General features: G+C 34.8%; 2 protein-coding genes across 3 annotated transcripts; one reads left to right on the top strand and one right to left on the bottom strand.

The window, feature by feature from the left end:
- The first annotated feature begins 2,557 nt into the window (after window positions 1–2,557).
- LOC113291639 lies at window positions 2,558–3,322 on the top strand. The gene has a single exon (XM_026541150.1). It carries the CDS (start codon window positions 2,558–2,560, stop codon window positions 3,320–3,322), a length of 765 nt encoding a protein of 254 aa, XP_026396935.1.
- A 16,393-nt stretch (window positions 3,323–19,715) lies between these two features.
- On the bottom strand, window positions 19,716–22,730 carry LOC113289757 (zinc finger BED domain-containing protein RICESLEEPER 2-like). 2 transcript variants are annotated; one of them, XM_026539127.1, is made up of 3 exons: window positions 22,582–22,729; window positions 20,266–22,484; window positions 19,716–20,081 (listed from the first exon to the last, which is right to left on the bottom strand). In XM_026539127.1, the coding sequence occupies exons 2-3, from the start codon at window positions 22,409–22,411 to the stop codon at window positions 20,077–20,079; spliced, it is 2,151 nt and encodes a 716-aa protein (XP_026394912.1). In that variant the 5' UTR covers window positions 22,412–22,484; window positions 22,582–22,729; the 3' UTR covers window positions 19,716–20,076. The 2 variants fall into 2 exon arrangements, with proteins under 2 accessions (XP_026394912.1, XP_026394913.1); XM_026539128.1 differs by having other exon boundaries at window positions 19,716–20,076; window positions 20,266–22,730.
- Between the last annotated feature and the right edge of the window lie 37 nt (window positions 22,731–22,767).

The following is a 22,767-nucleotide window of genomic DNA, read 5'->3' on the forward strand; positions in this document are numbered from 1 at the left end:
ATAGGTCAACTTGATATGCTTAGTCTTGCGGATGTTAATTACATAGGGTTTCCTTTCACATGGTCTAATAGGAGGTCTGGGAATGAACTTATTTTAGAAAGACTCGATACGTCTCTTGCTAGTACATATTGGTTTAATTATTTTCCTAACTATATTATGTACCACTTGGTTAGTTTAGGAAGTGATCATGTGCCAATTATGCTAGTGAGTTCTAAGGATGAAAACCCTACTATGAAACCTTATAGGTTTAACAGATGTTGGTTTAGAGATAATAGATGCAAGTCCCTAATTACTGACTACCGGAATCATACTGAGAATGAGTCTCATGCTTTTCGTCTAAACAAGTCTTTGAAGAATATAAAGCATGTTTTTAAGGCAGTGGAACATGAGTACCTTTGTAAACATACGAACTAAACTTAGTCAAATTCGGGGCCAACTTGACACTGTTTTATAGAATGATGATAGAGTCAATAATTAAGAAATTGTCACTGAACTAGAAAATCAACTCAAGCATTGGTATGACGTCCAACATGAATTTTATATGCAAAGGGTTAAAGAGGGTATACCTCTTCAGGATAAAAACACAAGGTACTTCCATGATAAGGTTAAATTCAGAAAGCGAAGGACTCAAATTGAGTCCATACAATCCAGTGAAGAGACCTGGTTAACTGATGGAACTAGCATTGCTAGTAAACTTAGAGAACACTTTTCTAAGGTTAGTAAGACCTTTAATCCTGATAATACTGACGATTTTCTGTTGAGTTTGCAACCTTGTATCACTGATGAAGATAACATTATGCTTCTTCAGTCTCCTACTTCACAGGAGATTAAAAATGTCCTCTTTCAAATGAAGCCATGAACCTCTTCAGGTCAAATATGGAATGTAGTTGGCGAAAATGTTGTCAATATATGGTTAAGGATTTTTTCCACTCTAGACATTTACTTGAATCATATCTTTATTAGTTTCATACCTAAAACTGAAACTCTTAAAAATGCATCTGATTTTAGGCCTATTAGTCTTAGTAATTTTTCGTACAAAATCATTTCTAAGTTGTTGGACACTAGATTGAAAAAGGTTTTGGATAAACTCATAAGTCTTTATCAAGCTGTTTTCCTCTCTTCTAGGTTAATAACTGATAATATAGTTATAACTCATGAAGTAGTTGACACTATGAAAAAGTGTAGAGCTAAGAAAGACCTTGTGGTAGTCAAGCTTGACATGTCTAAGGCCTTTGATTGATTGATTGGAATTTTTTGATTGTTACTCTTAGAATATTAGGTTTCCGTGAGGATTGGTGTGATATAATTCATGAATATGTGTCGACTGTTTGAACTTCTATTCTTCTTAATGGCATCCCTGGTGAGGTTTTTTATCCTACAAGAGGTCTTAGGAAGGGAGACCCCATGTCTCCTTGTCTTTTATAATTTGTATGGAATATTTTTCTAGAGTGCTTGTGCATGCTGAAAATAGTGGGAAATTTAGGGGGTTAGAGTTACGAAACATTGTCCTTCTATCAGTCACTTATTCTTTGCGGATGATTTTCTATTGTTCACTCTTGCTATTGTTGATGGAGCCAAACATTTAGATGAAATAATACATATGTTTAGTAAATACTCGGGGTAGTCCATTAACTTTAACAAATCAGGGTTAGCTTTCAGTCCAAAGACTAACCTTAATGTTAAGAACCAGATTGCTACTATTTTGAATATTAGGAGGATTTCCTTACAAGATAAATACTTGGGAGTGCCACTTTCTAATATAGAAGAACAAAGTAGAGAATTTTGAACATCTCTCTGAAAAATTTGGTAATAGGTTGGCCGTAAGGAATGGTAAACACTTAAATCAGCCTCGCAGGACTGTGTTAGCGCAAACTGTCTTCGGGTCTTTAGCTCTCATCATTTATCTGTTTTTCCTATGCCGAAAATTGTTACTGATTAGTTTTATAGGTTTCAAAAGAATTTTGTCCTTAATAAAAAACTGAATGGTATAATTCTTAATATTATTAAGTGGAAAATAGTTGCTCAACATAAAGAGTTTGGAGGTATGAATATCAAAAAAAAACTGAAGTGATGAATAGTGTTCTTCTAGCAAAATTGTCTTGGCGATTGGTTACTGAAGAAAACACGTTATGGAGTACAGTCATGAAAGGTAAGTATTTTCCCTTTCATAATCCCCTTCATCATGTTTATGAAAACGATATTTCTTGGATATGGAAAGTCTGTGTAGGGGTATTAGTATCATTAAAGAGAATTATTTTTGGGAGATTAGGGATGGTAAAAGTATTTCAATATGGAAATATGTTTGGATTCCAGGTTGGAAATCTCCTCCAACTTCTCAATTTATTTCTCCGTCATTGCAAACAGTTGACCAGCTAATTGACCACAACACTAAGTCTTGGAGAGTAGATATTTTAACATGTTTGTTTGATGAGGAAACTGTTAGAGACATAATGAACATAAGAAAAAAAAATTCTGGTAGTAATCAATTGAGATGGGTCCCAGCTGAAAATGGTCTTTTCTCAGTTAAGACAACTTACAGAGTATTGACTCTACTAATATGGTTTTTGGTGTTGATGCTAGGGCTAATAATTTTTTGTGGACTAAATTTTGGAAAGCTTGGTTACCCTCTAAGATTCTGCACTTCCTATGGAAATGTGTGTATGATTGTGTACCGGTTAAAGGAAGATTATCTAGATACATTGTTGATATTAATCATAATTGTCCTTTTTGCAATAAAGAAACTGAAGATGTGGAACATCTACTGACTGATTTTGACATTTCTAAAGCTATTTCGCAAGCTATGGACATTAATAGTGCATGTTTGTGCTCAGGTATGAGACTTAGTGACTGGATTGCAAGTTGGTTTGCAGCTAATGGTAACTCTGCAGAAGCTAACAGAACTATGGTGGAGATGGCAGCTTTTACATTATGGAAAATCTGGAAATTATGTTGTGTTGTTGTGTTTGATAATGCTCAGGTGAATATGTTGATTGTAGTTAGTCTGTCAAAGCAATATAGACAGTATTGGGTCACTAACAATAATAATCAATTTATTAGAGATCATCATAGAACGAGAGTTAGGGTGCATGTCCCTTGGAAAAGGCCTCCTGAATCTTTTACAAAAGTTATCTTTGATGCATCTTTTTCTAAATATATTAAGCTTATGGGTACGGGTCTAATTGTGGTTGATGATGCAGGAGAGTGGAGAGCAGCAGGCTGCACACCGGCAGTAGCTCAAGATGCTGAAAAAGCTGAGGCACGGGCTGCATTGGATGGAATCAAATGGGCAGTTGCAAATCAGGTTGTGAACCTTCAGATTTAAGGAGATTATCTTAAAGTGGTGAATGCAATCAATGCAAAAAAGGGATCAATAAAATGGATAACAAATAGTAATCTACGATTGTTTAGAACTTCTTAAGTTTTTTAATAAATGAGAATATTGTTATGTCCCAGGAGAAACAAAAGAAGTGGCACATCTTTTAGCCAAATATGTTAGGCTAAGTGATAGTACTGTTTTTTGGTTAGAGAATTTACCAGAGTGGTTGATAGACGCATTTATTTGTCTACTTTAATCTCGATTTTCTATATTGTTAGTACCCAATTTTGAATTTATTTTGGCATTTTATGTTTTTATAGGTGTTTTTGGAGAAATAAACTTTTCCGGAGAAATTTGCTCGAAAAATGATACTTAGACCCTCGGAGAAACATTAAAGGCACCAAAGAAAAGTTATGAAGACACCCATGAGTTTTGTTATTTACACCCCATAAATTACTAAGGGGCATCTCACTGCTAAGGGCACTCCTGAATTTGCTAAAGGGCACTCCATCCCCAACCTTTCAAATAAAGTTTTGGCGGGAAAGGAAACCAGTCAGCAACGATTTTCTGGACAATTGTTGGACGAGTTTTACTCGGATTTTGTTACAGAATTATGTTGGATTGTGCCTGTTATAGTGTAACAGGTTTGGCAGTTGAGTTAGTTTCTAGAAAAAAGGGATGAATTGACCGGTTTGATAAAACAGGGCAGTGGAGCTGTTCTCGGTGTTTAGGTTGTATTTTTGGAGATTACGTGGGCTATTAGGATTCATATATATCTGCACGAGGAACTTTGGATCAAAACAGGGGAAGAAATGGGTTTATTCACGAGAAAAGAGGAGTCACGATCAAAACAGGGAACCGGCATAAGTTTGAGATATCGGGGTTTTGTTATATATTTGGAAGTTATCCGAGACTTGGGAAATAATCGCAAATATTAGTTATCTAGTTTAGAGACTTTAAAACAAGGCAGGAAACGCGTGGAGAAGAAAAAGAGAAATAAATTCCCGTAACTTTCTGATGAGGAGAAACGAAGATTTCCGCAAGATTTTTAGTGTTGTGGTGTATAAAAGGAGTTGCTGGGAGGTCATAGGTGGTCAATCGGAAGTTTGGGGACCGAACAGAGGGTTTAGAAGACCTGTAGAGCAAAAAATCAACAGTTGCAGGCGAGTTCATCATCAGCAGAAGAGAAGGAGAAGACGAAGAACAGTCGACGTGGAAGACGGGTCTTATATTCAACATTAGAAGTCAATTATCGTTCTTCAGTAGTTCTGGAAATAGACTTATAGCAACTGTCCTAGCGATGAAGAAACCTCTTCTAACTGTTTTCTTCGTAACAATGATGTCTGTAACACCATTACAGCATTGCAAATTGGTTGTATTATTATTTATCTCCAATAAAAACACCTTTTGAGGCATGTTTCTATCTTTTGAGTGTGTTTTGAGCATGATGAGCTAAACTCCAACATTGGGACGACGAAGGAAGCCATTCTTCACACATGTGGCAATTCTATTTAATTCATTTATGACTTTTGCACTAGTTTAATTTGAATTATGATTTTTCTTAATTGGTTGTGATTTTGTGTGACGATGTATGCTTGGTCTAAGTACTTTTCATGCATCATGCTTGTGATTTACAGTCAATCTTTTAAAATATACCTTGGAAAAGAATTAGAGTCAATATTTATTATTATTTTATCTATAATGGTTGGAATAAATATATGAATCGCATGAATGAGTTTATGGTGGAAACCCGAGTCTTAGTACCTCTCGATATTGTGACAAACTTGTGTATGTATTTGTTAGATTCAATCTAAAATCGAATCTCTACAATTCTTAAACGAACCATATTATTTACCACTATAAAAACTACATCAATTTTTGGTGCCGCCGACGCGGACTTTTATCTAGGTTTTAGATGTATCTTTATTTTTTATATTTTTTGTTCTCTTTTACGCCTTTGGTATTTTTCGATTCTTTTCAGATTTGGAGTGAAGCTACAAGGAAAGAAAAAACGCTATAAAAGAAAAGGAAAGGAAAGCCAAAGAATGAAAGAAAAGAGGAATCCAAAAGGAGGGAAGAAGATTTTTTTATTTTTTTAGATTTTTACTTTTAGAAAATTGTATTAGGGTTTGTTGTATTTACTGTAATTTTTCTTTTTATTTTTTGGAATTTATTTTTGGGACATACTTTTGGACATAATTATTCTTTACCGATCATAAAAAAAGGGTTAATTAAATATGAACTGCTACAGGGAAGGACGATAGTTATGATACTGTCTCGGCCCCTCAGGTTCGTACACTGACAGAGGAGTAGGTGGCTTGAGTCGACTTCAACGGTTCATCGCCCATCTGGTACGGGAGGTAATACTCCATCGACCCACGAATCCACTGTCAGTGGGTTTTCTTTTGTGTTGAGGCTCTAAAAAGAATGTCGAACTGGTATTACAATAGCCAATATAATGAATATCCGACTGAGTTTCAAAATGGAAGTTACTGCTTTGACCATAGTGGGAGCATCAACCTTTTCAAGGTTATGGCTCATACCATGGTGATCCCAATTACTATCCACACACGTGTCAGTCATACGATCAAGAAAATAAGGAATATTATAGTGCTAGTTCCTCGTCTTTGGACAATACAATCAAACTACTGAAAACTAGTCCTTATTATGATCCTTCTGTTCCCATTCTTCCTCTAAAAGAGTCTCTCAAACAATTAACTGAGAATACAAATAGGTTTGTGTTAGAAATGAATAAAAAAACTGCACCCATGAGTGAACCTTTTATACACGACACCCTACGAAAGTCATGTGAGTCGCCTCAAAATCTTTTGTTAGAGGCGCGGAAAAGAACTGCTCAAAATAATCTTAATTGCCAGTATAATGTTTCCGATATTACCCTTGAAAATAAGGATAGTTATTTACATAATCAAGATGACGAGGTTAGAATTGGTAACACTACTTGTTTAGATGAAGTTCAACCATTTTAATGTTATTATAATGAGGATTATGATGAGGATAATGTTGATAAATAATTTGAAATAAGTAGGCATAGTGATCAGGAATTTTCTACTCCAATTGAGATTTATAATGATAAGGTTATTTCTAGTTCAAATCCAAATAATTTTGATGATTATTCACCTCTTCAAAAGGACGAAGGATTTGACTAAAGATAACACTTCCTTAGATGATGTAGTATTTTCTTTTGATTACGAAGCCAATGATGGTTTAGAGGAACGGGTATATTTTGAGTCTAGCGATTTAGAAACAGGAGACTTAGAAAAAGAATATGAACTCGTCGAGATGAGTGAGGATGTACCTAACTTATAAGAATCAATTGACCATTTTCAGGAATCTGATGACCTAGAAATTAGGAAAGTTGTGACTAGTTTTTCTAGAGACACTGAAAACTCTAAGTTTGGAGGTGATTATCATTCTCTGTGTGTTTTAACTCTTAGAAAGATCCCTCACTTGGGACTTGACATATGTGCCTCAACCATTTTAAAAGATTATCTTCATATACATTTTTCTGAACCTAGTGATGTCAAAAAAGAAGTTCAGTTGTTAAAAACCTGTCCTCTGGTTGATGTGGTTTATCCAGGCTTTGATACCTAGATTGACTTTGTTTTCCCACCAAAAACGCTTCTTCCAATTGTGGGAATGTATGAGTTTCAAATGTGTCATTTATTTAGTTTTGAGACTAAGCCTAATTGCTTTAGGAGATTAGAATCGACACTTTTGCTTAAGAATGACCACCACTCTCATTGTGGTCAACTATGTGAGTCAAACCTAATTGACTTTAAGCTCCTCAATTATTCAGGTTATTGTATGTGCTTTTAAATTCGTATATATTTGAGTTTTTCCATACTCTACAACATGATAATTCGGATCTTACCTACGAGGAACACAAGCCCAAAGAAATTTATTTAGACCCTTTCATAGAGCCTGAACCTGAACCACATCTAGATGTAGTTGTCTTAAACAGAAAATTAGGCAAGGGTATGCTTTATTTGTTCATTTTCTTGGGATGTTGCAGATTCATTTTATTTGTGGTAGCTTTATTTGGTTTTGATGACCCACAGATATTTCGGCTATTACTTTATGATTCTATGAGGTGACTAATCCTTTCTTAGTATGGCTGAAGACTTTAAACTTATCACTTCTTGGGAGGTAACCCATGCTCATGCAACACGGTAATATCTTTCCTTAACTCTTTTGCTTAAAATGGTAACATTTTCTCCTTGTTTATGCTTTTAATTTTATCTTTAGAACAATGAGTACAATGTTAGATTTAAGTTTGGGAGTATGGGAGAAACTTTTTAGTTGCATTATTAAACTCCAGAGCCTAGAAATTTATGCCTATTAAGGATGGCACTAACCAATTTAAGTGGATGGAAGCATCTTGATTATAGGAGCTGAGGAACCAATCTGAGTGGATGGAAGCATCTAAATAGAGTCTACTCATAAAAGCACAAAACTCAGGTGTTAGAAATAACATGGTAGTTTCACCATATCTCGTTGAGTCATTTTCACCTTCTGTTTTTATTTTATTTTCTTTTTAAAATATGTTTTTATAAGTGATTTGGTGGGGAAAACTCATTGAATTGTTACCATTGCTAGAATGAAATAGCGTGACTGAGTTACCCAAAAAAAAAAAACAGACCATCAGACCAACGGAATAAATTGTTCAATAAAACCGCCGGTTCCCTTGTATATGACAGTTGTGTTGATATTAGTCCAGACCAGTATCTCAGTCCATTAGTATAGGTTCATCCCGGCAACGGCCTTCAGACATATATGGGAAACACCGATCACCTTAGTCAACATCAGAACCATCTATGTTTTTCTCTATATCCATCTTCTTACTCTAATCATGTGATTTGTTGATTTCGGATATTGATGTCCATAGTGCGACTATCTGAGTATAGCTCTGTCATTTATATATGAATTTTAGTATGTGAGTGTAAACTCGTGTACAACAATTGGAATTTTGCATCAGGATACTTCCTCCTGTAGCCAATGAGCAACCAAGGAGGTTCTTTAGTGGTATTCCAAGGTTCTGGGTAGATAGATAGGATCTGGAGTAAAGGTTTTGTGGGTACACCTCTTGTAAACTCTCCCTAGACTATAACTCGGCCACTAGGGCCACCTAGGGGTTCAAAGGCTTGTTGCACACGCTAAGTGCAATCGTGACGCATGCGAGAGTGGGTTAGGATTTTATTTTCTAGATTATATTTGCTCGAGGACTAGCAAATAATAAGTTTGGGGGTATTTGATAGACGCATTTATGTGTCTACTTAAACCTCGATTTTCTATATTGTTAGTACCCATTTTTTTATTCATTTTGGCATTTTATGTTTTTGTAGATGTTTTTTGAGAAATAAACTTTTGCGGAGAAATTGGCTCGAAAAGTGATACTTGGACCCCGGAGAAGCATTAAAGGCACCCAAGAAAAGTTATGAAGGCACCCAGGAGTTTTGCTATTTATACACCACAAATTACTAAGGGGAATCTCACTGCTAAGGGCACCCCTGAATTTGCTAAAGGGCACTCCATCCCCTACCTTTCAAATAAAGTTTTGGCGGGAAAAGAAACCAGTCAGCAGCGATTTTCTGGACAATTATTGAACTGAGTTTTACTCGGATTTTCTTACAGAATTATGTTGGATTGGGCTGTATAGTGTAACAGGATTGGTAGTTGAGTTAGTTTTGAGAAAAAAGTGATGAATTGACCGGTTTGATAAAACAAGGCAGTGGAGCTATTCTCGGAGTTTAGGTTGTATTTTTGGAGATTACGTGGGATATTAGGATTCATCTATATCTGTACGAGGAAGTTTAGATCAAAACAGAGGAAGTAATGGGTTTATTCACGAGAAAAGAGAATAAACAGGGGAATCTCACTGCTAAGGGTATCCCTGAATTTTCTAAAGGGCACTTCATCGTCTACCTTTCAAATAAAGTTTTGGCAGGAAAAGAAACCAGTCAGCAATGATTTTCTAGACAATTGTTGGACGAGTTTTACTCGGATTTTCTTACAGAATTATGTTGGATTTGGCATGTTATAGTGTAACAGGGTTGGTAGTTGAGTTACTTTCGAGACAAAAGGGATGAAATGACCGGTTTGATAAAATAGGGCAGTGGAGCTATTCTCGGAGTTTAGGTTGTATTTTTGGAGATTACGTGGGCTATTAGGATTCATCTATATTTGTACGAGGAAGTTTGAATCAAAACATGGCAAGTAATGGGTTTATTCACGAGAAAAGATGAGTCACGATCAAAACAGGGAACCAGAATAAGTTTGAGATATCGAGTTTTTGTTATATATTTGGAAGTTATCCGAGACTTGGGAAATAATTGCAAATATTTGTTATCTAGTTTAGAGACTTTAAAACAAGGCAGGAAATGCGTGAAGAAGAAAAAGAGAAATAAATTCAAGTAACTTTCTGATGAGGAGAAACAAAGATTTCCGCAAGATTTTTAGTGTTGTGACGTATAAAAGGAGTTGCTGGGAGGTCATAGGTGGTCAATCGGAAGTTTGGGGGCCGAACATAGGGTTTGGAAGACATGTACAGCAGAAACTCAATAGTTGCAGGCGAGTTCATCATCAGCAAAAGAGAAGGAGAAGACGAGGAACAGTCTACGCGGAAGAACAGTCTTATATTCAACAACAGAAGTCAATTATCGTTCTTCAGTATTTCTGACAATAGACTTATAGAAACTGTCCTAGCGACTGAGGAAACCTATTCTAACTGTTTTCTTTGTAACAATGACGTCTGTAACACCATTACAGCGTTGCAGATTGGCTGTATTATTATTTTCTCTCCAATAAAAACACATTTTGAGCCATGTTTCTATCTTTTGAGTGTGTTTTGATCATGATGATCTAAACCCCAACACTGGGTTGACGGAGGAAGCCATTCTTCACACATGTGGTAATTCTATTTAATTCCTTTATGACTTTTGCACTAGTTTAATTTGAATTATGGTTTTTCTCAATTGATTGTGATTTCGTTTGATGATGTATGCTTGGTCTAAGTACTTTTGACGCGCCATGCTTGTTATTTACAGTCAATATTTTAAAAATATACCTTGGCAAAGAATTAGAGTCAATATTTATTATTATTTGAGCTATAATTGTTTCAAATAAATATATGAATCGCATGAATGAGTTTAAGGTGGAATCCCGAGTCTCAATACCTCTCGATATTGTGACAAACGTGTGTATATATTTGTTAGATTTAATCTAAAGTCGAATCTCTACAAGTCTTAAACGAACCATATTATTTACCACTACAAAAACTACATCAGTGGTTATCTTCAATCATTTCTGAAAACTTGATGTAGTTCAGTAAATTTGGTAACAAAATTGTTGCTTTCTTATTAAAAAATAAAAAATACAAAGAGTTTCCAACTTAAGAAAACATTATTGGTAGACCAAGGAACAAAGAACACTATTGGTAGAAACATCCTTGAAAACGTTATAGGTCACATTCTCGAGTCCTTGGACGAAGTCTATACTAGGGACGAGAAGTTCGTCAAGAGGGAAGACAACTTGAATATCCTAACTCATACCATAAAGTATAAAATTTTATAATATATCATTCTAATTTTTTTCTTTGTTTAAGAATAAAGAATGATGCACCAAGTCCGTCCATAATTTTAGCTTTTCCTCTAAAACTTAGCAAGTCACTTTAAATGGAAAATTCTCCATCATTCTTTATTCTTATCTTTTAATTATTTTTGCCAGACCATGAATTTTGTTGAAAAGTACTCGTGAATACCTGCTTGATTTTAAAGATTTTGAACGTCCTTAAGAAATAATTACAAATTGACCAAACAAAAGGTAGTAAAAAAATAAATGCTCCTCAGTTGAATATCCAATACCTTGGAGAGATATGTGATATAACATCTAACATGTTATACTGGCTATGAATTTATTAATTTCATGGAAATATGATGTCATATGTACTTCACCATTAATACATCGGTTGCAAGAAAATAAATTGCGTTGGATTATATATTATTCGGATAAGCAGCAAGACCCCAAAATATTGGATAAAAAAATCAATTTTTTGCCATGCCATCCTCGTTATGACATTTTTCCTCAATAATCAGTATGATTGCATCCTGCTTTCTTGTGGGTACGGGGAGAAAGTTCATCTTTTTTTATGCATTTATGTTTGTGTTTATAAGAAAACAGTCTTAGGACATGTCTCAAAGCATCGTCTTTCTTTCACAGTGGCTAACAATAATACGTGGTTTACATTTATATACGAGGGAAGATTTACGGATAATCTTATATGCACACTATCTTATAATAATTTTACCTAGTTTTCTTGAGAGTCCATACTAGAACGAATTTGAAGGCAATATTTTGGTGATAAGTTCTTCTTATGAAACTCGACAATCCTACAAAAAATAAGCATAATCTGAGACGTATGACACCATCATCTACCACTTTGAAAATAAACAGTTAAAAATTAAAATCGGTAGACGGTGAAGTTTGGTATCTCGAATTACGCTCATTTTTTTTGTAAGAATTAAGAGTTTAATAAAAGGAATGTATCATTAAAATATAAGTTTCAAATTCATTGTTTTTTGGAACTCTAAAGAAAAATTGGTACAAATCTTGTAAGATAATGTCCAAATAAAATTATTCATGATTCTCCCTCTTCATTTATTGAAACACAATTATACCTTCAAAGCTATGTACAATTCCACATCATGAGGCCCATGCTAGGGAATCTAATATCTGACATCATATCGGCTTGGGATAGTCTAGTCGTGCAAACACTAGACTATACTTATCATTTCAGCATGTGTCGATCTCTTGAAAATTTTACCCACTTTGCTGGAAAAAAATAAATGCGCATGCATATAGATAGACACGGTTTGGCATGCAAATTAAGACTGGGTGAGAAGAATAAAAAATAAGAAAATAAGCTAATTGTTTATATAGTGGAACATTTTTGAAATGGAAATATCTAAAATAGTATGTTAAATATCCTGGACAGTTTTTAATTCTAAAAGAATGTATAGAACCTATAAGATTAATTCTTAAGAATTTCTCATCTTGAAAGAAATATTACAAGAATGTTCTTGTTGGAATTTGGTCATGTAACAATTGGGATGCATACTAGGTTATCACTTGGATATTGATTTCTGAGATCGTCCAAGTTAGACTTATCTTCATATCAAGTATCAGATCTTTACCACTGATCTGTGCTACTGACCGTGACAAGTTTGTCCATACAGGTTTCCGAATTAAAATTTAGTGGTGCACTTGGTACCCCCTCTTTTTCAACCAATAACAACTACTTCTGAAAGAATTTTTGCAACAAGAACATAATTAGGTAATGGTTGTAAACAGTGTAAGAATGTTTGAAAAATTTCAAATAAAGATAATAGTTGATGATAGTTAAATCTTTAAAATTTTCTATTTGAGGGAGGATCCATGGACAATCTTATATATATACTATATCTTACAATATCTACACCATTTTTTTAGAGTCCAAACGACAATGAATTTGAAGCCAATATTTTGGTGATACGCTCTTCTTATGAAACACGATAATCCTACAAAAAATGAGCACAATTTGAGACGTATAACACCACCATCTACCACTTGGAAAATCAACCATGAAAATTGACAGTCGAAATTAAAATTGGTATCTAGTGAGGTTTGGTATATCTATGAGTCAGATGATAAGTTAATAGAGGTAGCACCAACATGGTAGAGAGGAACTATGAGTCGGATGCTAAGTTTGCAGAATGATCTAGAAGGTTGGAATAATTTGAATTGAGTCATTCCAAACACAAGACATTTGTTGAGACCGATAATATGATAATTGCTTCCCAGGTCTTAAATCAGAAAATGATCGCAACACTTTATTGTGGGTGAGAAAAAGTGGTGAAGAGCATTCCAACGCTCTTTACAATAATTCTATATTTGATAACATTCAGTAGTATGACCCATTCCCTGAGACATATAATCCTGGTTGGAGGAAAGTCTAAGGGTCAAAACCAATGTCAGACTAGTAATCCCCAAGTTCCACCAGGGTTTAGTTATCCCAAGAATCCACTAGACGAAACCTACTCTCAAAAACCTTCATAGAAAATTACTAGCTTAGAGGAATCTCTTACTATGTTAGCACAGAGCCAGCATAGATTTCAACAGGCAATCGAGCAAAATTTTCATTCTAATGCCTAGACTCTAGCTAAGTTAGAACTCCAAGTAGGTCAGATTGGAATTTTCCATCAAGGATCTTGGTCCTTTGTCTTTATTTTTAAGTATTACGGCCACTTATAAATTCACATGGTATTAGTTAATAACAATATATTCTGAATTTGCTTAAGAAAGCCAATAAGGATAATGCTAAGTATGTTTCTGCTTCAATGACACTACCCTGTCCTTCAGTTGTGTGTAATTCTACTGCTTTTGTTGATCCTACATTGTATGAAGTATTGTAGGTACTCTTCATTATGCTACTATTACTCTACCTGATTTTTTTTTCCTGTCAATAAGGCCTGCCAACATATACAAACTCATAGCAATGATCACTGGTTCCAAGCAAAGAGAATATTGCGCTATGTAGGTGGGACTTTGGAACATGGTCTACAACTTAAAAGGTCCTTTTATATACAGGTTCTAGCTTTTTCATATGTATATTGGGCAGGTTGTCCAACTGACGGACTCTTTACTTGTAGGCTAGCCATTTTTCTTGGTCAAATCTTATTTCTTGGTGTTCTAGGAAACAAAAGACCATCTCCATATCAAATCCTTGCTTGATGAACTTAATTTATGTTCTTCTACTCCTCCAGTTTGTGGTGTGAAAACTTATAAGTTACTTATTTGTCAAAGAATCCTACTTTGGTCATCATTGCATGGAGTATATTAGGTTGCATTTCACTTTGTGAGGGAGTTTGTAGATGCTGCGAAACTGTTGGTGAACTGATAATCAATTCACAGATACTATTACCAAGCCGATATCTTCTGTTAGGTTTACTTTCTTACATGACAAGCTCAGAGTCACTGCTTCTGCAGTGCCACTGAACTTGCGGGAAGTTTAAGAATATAAATGTAAGAAGAGTATAGGAACCATCAGCTATTATCTTTTATTTGTTTGTTTTTTCTGTCGAATGAAAGTCAATTATTCTGTTGACTTGACTATATATACTTTCATTTTCTCTATGAATCTTTTTGTGAAGAATCCAGAGTTATATTCAATAGATAACTAGTCTATCAATCTCTGATATTATCCTAGTTATTTAGGTTTGGTGTTTTGTTTAAAGATAAGTTGCTTGTAAAAAAAGACTTCTCTTATTTGCAGTCCTTATAAAAAAGACTTCTCTTATATACAATCCAATAACGATATTAAACATTTCCGGTATGACTTTGGTCAACATGTATCAATTGTTTATTAATTATTATTCCCCGAAGCTAAACTGGTTACTAAGTTATTAAGTGGATGAGCTAGTGAATCAAAAAATCATTGACAAAATAACCCAATAACATACCATTTTAAGTAAAGATAAATCAAGTCCGATGAATTTATTAAAAAAATAAGATCGACCCTGTAACACCTAATTAACATATTTTTTTAATAAATATTTCTTGTTAACAGTTAACATGGAATAATGTTCATCAGGCTCTTCATCCACAATGCTTAAATTCCCTAAGGTGTATGGAAGAAAGAGAAAAAAAAGGAAAAAAAATGATTGATTGGGGTTTGAACTTTGAAGTAAACAATCGACTTCATTATTGATATGGGTAAATACCAAATCTTTGTAGGGTAATATTAATCCATATATATACCGATCATTGTATCTTTGGACTGGTATCCCCTATAAAGATTTGGTTTCCCCATATCAATCATGGGTGAATTAACTCTTTTAGAGTGAATGTACATGTGACTAAGGGAATGGAATCTTTTGAATATTCTGAGTTATATTTATTCAAAGGGATTTTCATTTTCTCAACCCTCATTTCACCTTTTTCAGTTAGTGTATCGCTTAGATTTGATGGTATTTACTATCTGTTGTATAAGTTTACTATGAAATCTTTCTTCAATCAAGTGACGTTGGTATTAGTTTTCAATGGTTATGTACGTTCAAAGGCTGAAAACTCAGCATCTGAGCACAAGAAGCTGGAATCATATAGTGGAGATGAAAGACGTCTCGCTAAATAGATCCCAGATGATTTTAATGTTATTATTCATGTGGTAAGATGAGTTCTTCAGCATCATGTATCCATGTGCGAAACATCCAAAACGGTTTGGGATAATCTTGAGACAGTATTTGATGGTAACACATCGTAAAAGGAAGATAGATTTCAAACCCTCACTTTTGGTTGGGAAAACCTATATGTGTGACTATAATAATTTGAATAGTTTCACCCTCAAACTTTCTAAAATAGTATAAATGCCTCTTTCTCTCTTGGGAAAACTATTTCAGGATATTATGTAAAATCTCATATCGCTACTCTTGGGAAAACTATTTCAGAAAACGATTTTTCAAAACTATTTAGAAGTTCTCTAGTAGGAAAATTAGAGATCTTTGATGATGAGTTTCATCCCAACCAAGTGAATGATAAAAACATAGCATTTGAAGTTGCAAACAATACTAGTTTGTCTATTTAGAAAGCTAGTATGAGTTGGGCTGAAGAAAGTTATAAAATTAATGAGTTAATTATTGAAGATGAACTTGATTCAATAACATTAATATCACTTATTACACAACGAGTTAGAGACTTTCTAAGGAAAATAAGAGACAAACAAGTCCCTAATAAATCATCTTCAAGAAAACATATTCTGTGAGAGAAAAAAAAACTATCACCGAAGATGATAATGAAATTTGAGGCTTCATACGTCGTGGTTTTGGCCATAAAGCTAAAGAATGTTCCAGTAAAGAATTATACAAAAATCATTCAACCCCTGATGATATAACTGAAGATCAAGTCTATGAAAGCCTAACATGACTACGCTGCATTTGTTGCAAAAACATCAAAAGTTCGTGAAGCAAGTAATGAACTTGAGAATGAGGAGTCTTAAGAACTAATCACCGAGTTATAAGATAAAAAAAAAACTCACAAAAAATTATATAAGACTTTACAGGATTAAAGTTTTATCAGCATAAAAAATTTAATTGTTAAATCTCTATAATATTGGAGATTTCTTATTGGTCGTGAAGTCTTTTAGTTTCCACATGTATAACCCTCTTAAATACACCCTCCCTATATAGTTTTTACATTCATTGTTGGAGATGCTCTAAAATGTTTGGGATTAATGTGCGAATTTCACATTTTCCACGCGTTGTTAAGTTAGCTAGCTTTAATTATGTTTATTGAGATAAGCATTGACTTGAGCGTCAAGCATGATATTTATGCAATATCTGAAAATCAAACAATACATTTATTTAGTTGGCAAAACCCGAATACACATACATGTTAAAAAATGGTAGTTATCTTTTTTTCTTTCACCATGTTGTTTCGGTGTTTATCACTTTAAAAGATCAAAAAAGTTATTATGGTCCTAGAAAAACACCAAAAAGATATCATTTGCATAGAATTTCATATATTTCTTCTACGACTCACCATAAAAAATCTTAATGTGAAACTATTAGGTAAATCACAGTCATTTGAAGAAGAAAAATATCCAATGTCGGCAACTCGTAGATAGTATAATCTAACCACTTCATTATGTCTACGTACAAAGAAAGAACCACCCAGTGATTGATATTTGCATGAATACATTCTTGCATCGTGGTCCAATCGATATTCTGCAACGTAAAAGAAGTGGCTAATGTCGTGTATTGAACAAACTATTTTTTTCCTTCCTTTTCTACTTTGACAAAGTCACAACCAGCTATCTCAAGCCAACAATGGTGAATATGGGGTGGATGGGGCTGTTACACAGATACTTTGGAACAGGTGTCGTAACGAAATCAGGTAAACCATCTTAAAAATAATTCCAAAACTGCCTTTCACATAATAAACCCCAGAGGGATAATCGGAAAACCCTTTTGAAGTGAACGGTAGGTCTCGTACAAAGTCATTGTTAGAGCATTGCTCGGCCGAACTCTCAAGTCTTTCTATCTCAAGCTTGTTGTCAATGTTAGATGCACAAAACTTTATCTTTATTTCTAGTCTACTAAGATTAAGACTCGGACTAGGTTTAGAGGTTGGTAGTTGAGTATCAGACATCACTGAACATCCCTCGAATTAAAGACTGAATATCAACGAGTACATTTGGAGAACTTCATCAACAAGAGGTATGTGAAGACTGAACCATCCTATTTACTAACATGAATTACCATTATATATTATGAGACTATGTCGTATGACTTCAAATTATTATCCGCGTTGGGTAGTCATTAGACTTATAATTATATTGAAACTTTTTTTCATATAGGTTGTCGGTTTGGTGCTTGTACAAAACAACCGACTTTTGGCCATCACGTTGTATCTCAGCTTATCGTTTTTTGTTAAAATATAATTTACATGTGCCAAGAAAAAAAATCATATATATGAAAATACCATTTTTTTTTTCAAATTAATTAAAATATCTGATACAATCGGTTAATTAAGGTCTCTCTTTTCAAATCTACTATCTACGTTCCTAAAAAATAAAGATAAGCCAAACTGAAAAAGCTATAATAATTTTTTTTTAGGAAAAAAGAGAGGTAGTATAAAAATATGAGTTTGTTCAATAGAGCCATAAGCTGGGGTAAAAGAATTGTCAGAAAAGTTTAAGTTTTCACACCTTGCCAAAACTCTTGCATGAAAGAGAACTTTAAATCTCTAATCCGAGTGTCTCTAGCGTGGAACCACATTTAAATTTTTTTTATAGACGTTGGGATTATTGACTTAATATTATGAGTGGATCGATCCTCATCTGCAATAAATAAAAAAAAAACGAAAAAGAAGCGCATTCACAGTACCGCCAAAACACAAATATAAAGAAAAAGCTGACAAACGAGCAAGAATACAAAAATTGCAGATTCGGATGCCATAACAACGTTCATTCATTCAAATATGAGAAAGAACACTACCGTAAGCTCCCCCACTCAAAAAAGAAGGAAGCTACTTTACTTATTTTTTTATTTGGATATAAAAGAAGAATACTAGTAGTACTAAACTAGATTTCATCGTTTTTTGTTTTGTCGGGTAGATTCTCATTTGAGTGCCGAATCTATACTCCTACATCTATGATCATGATGTTCCACTCATCACTTGCCAAGATTCCTTGTTAAACCATGACTAGAGTAAGTATTTGAAACAGCTCATGGAATTATGTCGTAGAGGCCAAGTAAATATCATGATTTATCAAACTGTAGTAATTATGTTTGATTAATTTGGTGATATCTCAGTCAATCACAAAATCATGTGCTAAAGCTGTACACTTGAACTTCCGGTCCGGGAGAAAATCAATAATGGTGCATTGAACAAAACATGCCATGCAAATGAACAATCACTGGTTAAACACCAAACAGGTTGGTTCCAGAGTGTCACAGATGGGTTAGATCAATGGGCTACAACAATATCCTTGCGGGGAGTGCTTTCCAAAGATATGCCGCCTATGACAAATACTAATAATACAAGATGGAGGAGGTGCTGTGCTCACTACGACCACGAGAAAAAGGAATAACCAGACAAATAAAAAATGGGAAACCAAAAAGCTGAAAAAAAAAAAAAGTTCACCGGTGTCATCATCCTAAGTAGCAATTGGTCCTTTGGACAATCAGATTTCTTTTGAAACCTCACTTTAGCTTTGTACGTATTAATGGAGGCCAGACCCAAACATTACTTTTTCTTTTCTTTCAAATCAAAGTCTATGATTTTTTTTTCTCTTTTGGTTTTTTAGTTGATATGCAGAAAGTGTTGATAACAACATTCGACGGATTTCCCATTCTAGTATATAGGCATATTTGCTTTCCTTGTTTTTGTAACAGCAATATGAATTCCAGAATATTTTTTAGCAAATGGTGCAGTTTCCATCAATGAGTTTCTGATGAGCACAAAGAACCATGGGTGTAGGTTCTGCCACCTGAACCCTCGTGGAAGAAAATCACAAAAGGTTTCATTGTCTGAAAAAAAAAAAGATCTTTCAAATCTGGAATAGATTTGCAGGGGTCAGAATAATAAGGTGCAAGGAACCACACCAAGTGGGGAACTGCCTTCCCCAGCCTATAAAAAGTACAGATGCAAATTGGTTAATAGGTACTGTTGAGTTTGCCCCCCTAGACAAAATTAGTGACCTGACTTTACCTCTAGACAAATTCTCGAGGAGATGGAGAATGCAACTTCCTTTGATCTGTGAATACAGGTTACTATTAATCATAGATTCATAGGTTCATGTAAAATTTTCATAAATAGTAAGGTTGATTTTTATTTTTTTTAAATAGAGTAGGAAGGCCCATCCAGGACACCCTCCACCAAAAAACATTTCTAACATGTTACCTCACCTGTGTTGAGAACAAAATACGAGCTCATACATTTGACAATACAGATATCTGGGCCTAATATCTATTCGTCAAGTTAGAATAATAATAATATCTCCGGTCAAGACAAGCAAAAGCTGCAGCCTGCAATTGATGCTCGACCATGATTAAAATGTCCGACTTAGAAGAAACATCCAAAATGTGCGTGCTGTGCTCCATATTAGAATAGTTGTCATACAGAGTTGAGAGGAGTAAGTCTTGTGCAAACCCACATCATGAATTAGCCGACTTAACCTTCTGTGCATTTTTCATTACTCAATAATTAACCTAAACTGCACATAAAGACCAATTACACAGTTAGATGGTAAAAATTACAACTTTGAATCACAGAAACTTGGAGAACTCATACGATTAAGGACCACTAAAATTCTACAATTCAAGTCAAAGTAATAAACGAACCCTCCAAATGTAATTAGTTTAAGAAAAACAATACTTATTGTAAACAAATAATCTGACCTTCTAACTCAGTCTGGAGCCACTCATGTGTGCACATCATAGCCTGTATAACATCTGAACTAAGTGGACTCCAATGCGAAGCAAGGACTCTATCTCCATCATTATTTGCAGAATATGATGTAACTGCCGTTGACATAGGAATTCCCAAGACATCACGAGCTACCATAGACAGAACAGGGTATTTTGGTGAGTTGACTTTCCACCAATTCAATATGTTGAAATCGATGTTCCTAGGAAAGACAGGCTCATCCAAATATTTCTCCAACTCAGATTTTTCATATTGGGTATCAGCTGTTTCATGAACAAACTTGTTGTAACCACTTAATCTATCTTTAGAACCATTGTCAACACAACTCAAGGCAGCACTAAGTCCACCACCCTCACAAGCATAACCTTGATCAAGAGAAGAAAATGCCATGCTCTTATTTGTATATTCCTCGTAAAGATCCTTAATACATTTGGAAATATCACTGATGCGTTCTGCTGAACTACCACCGTAAATTTGTGGGTAGTAATATTCCACTAACTTCATCTTGAATCGAGGATCCAAAATTGCTGCAATTGTTAAAAGCCGGATGCAAACACTCCAATAAATATCAAATTTCTCCTTCATTTTAAGTGCAACAGAACAAATTACACTATCCGAGCTCTTGCACCACTCAATCAGTTGGACATGAATATCACAAACTTCAGGGAAATACAGATTAGCTGTTGGAGATTTCGCACCTGAAAAAACATTTAGAACCTCAACAAACAGCTTCAAATAGTTGGTGACGGCAGTTACCCTTTCCCAGTCTGAATTAGAGATCTTTACATAATTGCTGTCACATTCTTGAAAATGTGAAAATGCAATACGATTTCCCACAGCAGCCTCAAGCATCAGATACGTAGACTTCCATCTTGTAGGAGAATCAAGGCACAAGTTCTTATGAGAAGTAGTGACTTGTAATCCTTGATACAAGTCATTAAAATTCTGTTGCAGGGATTCTGAACTCTTGACATACCTAACACATTCTCGTATTTTATGGATTACGTCATGCAATGCTCCTAACAATTCTTGAACAATCACATTGAGAATGTGTTCTGCACAACATACATGGAAAAGATCATTTCTCGGCAGCAACCTGTTATGAGGAAGTCGTTCTTTAACTCTGGATGCAACATCATCACTCATGGAATAATTATCTAATGTCAACGAGAGCAACTTACTGTCTATGCCCCAGTCATTTATACATGTAATAATAGTTTCTGATAGTTGTAGTGTTTCTTCTGTATCAGGATCAGTCATTACGAAGTTAAGAATCTTTTTCTGCAATAACCAAGCAACATCAATGTAGTGAGCCGTCAAACACAAGTATACATGATCTTGGCCTGATGTCCATGTACCGGCAGTGACACTAATTTGACCAGAAACTTCATCCAAAATCTCATATATTCTTTGCTTCTCTATCCCATATATTTGCATACAATCAGCCATAACTGTATCCAACGTAAAGCAAAACGATGGCTGGAGATTCTCAACAAATCTCTTAAACCCAATGTGCTCAACCATATTTAGTGGGTAGTCATGTAATATAATCATGCGTGCAAGATCAACTCGACTTTGCTCTAGATGTTGGGGGATCGGATCTTCGTCAGGTATGAGACTATCAGGTTCAACAGATCCATCTTCTGTCTCTTCTCTCACTAGAACGTTGTTGTTCACTGGATATATTTGCAAGAGATTCCTCTGTGTTGTATCACTAGAACTCGCAAGACTGTTCCTCACAGGACACCTAAGCAAATGATTCTTCAAATGTGTTGTACCATTAGTACTCGCACCATTAAGTTTCCTTTTGCAGTGCTTACATATGGCAACCATAGCATCACCTCTTTTAACCCTTTCAAAATCATTCCAGACGAGAGATGTCAATCTCTTCCCATATGATATACCAGTCATATCCCCGAGGTTGTTTTTCACAGGACATCTTAGCAAATGATTCTTCAAATGTGTTGTTCCACTAGTACTTGCTCCATTAAGTTTATTTTTGCAGTGTTTACATATGGCAGCCATGGTATCACCTCTTTTAACCCTTTCGAAGTCATTCCAGACGAGTGACCTCAATTTCTTAGGTTTTGGTACAGGCTTCTTGGTTGCAGGTTCCATCAGATTGACTAAATAATAACCTACCACCACACTCTCCACATTACATTGAACCCCAAAGGGTAAAGTAGTCTCACTAATAAACAGACATTAAAAGTCACTAATCAAGTCAAAACCTTGAAGTGAAACTAAAGACTTACTCAAAAACCTAACAATAAATGAATAAATAATACCTGTTGAAATTTGAATTATGAACCAGAACCCAGAAAACTCCTCCAAGCTTTAGAAGCAGAATTTGTTCAAAACAGAGAGAGATCCTGGTTTGGTGTTTGAAGGTTAGAGTTGAGAACAGAAAAACCCTTTGGAAAGGGGTTTCTGCCTTGGGTGTAAAATTTGGTGATATTTTGTTTCAGGGTTCA

Source organism: Papaver somniferum, chromosome 6, assembly GCF_003573695.1.
Source record: "Papaver somniferum cultivar HN1 chromosome 6, ASM357369v1, whole genome shotgun sequence".
NCBI classification, from domain to species: domain Eukaryota; kingdom Viridiplantae; phylum Streptophyta; class Magnoliopsida; order Ranunculales; family Papaveraceae; genus Papaver; species Papaver somniferum.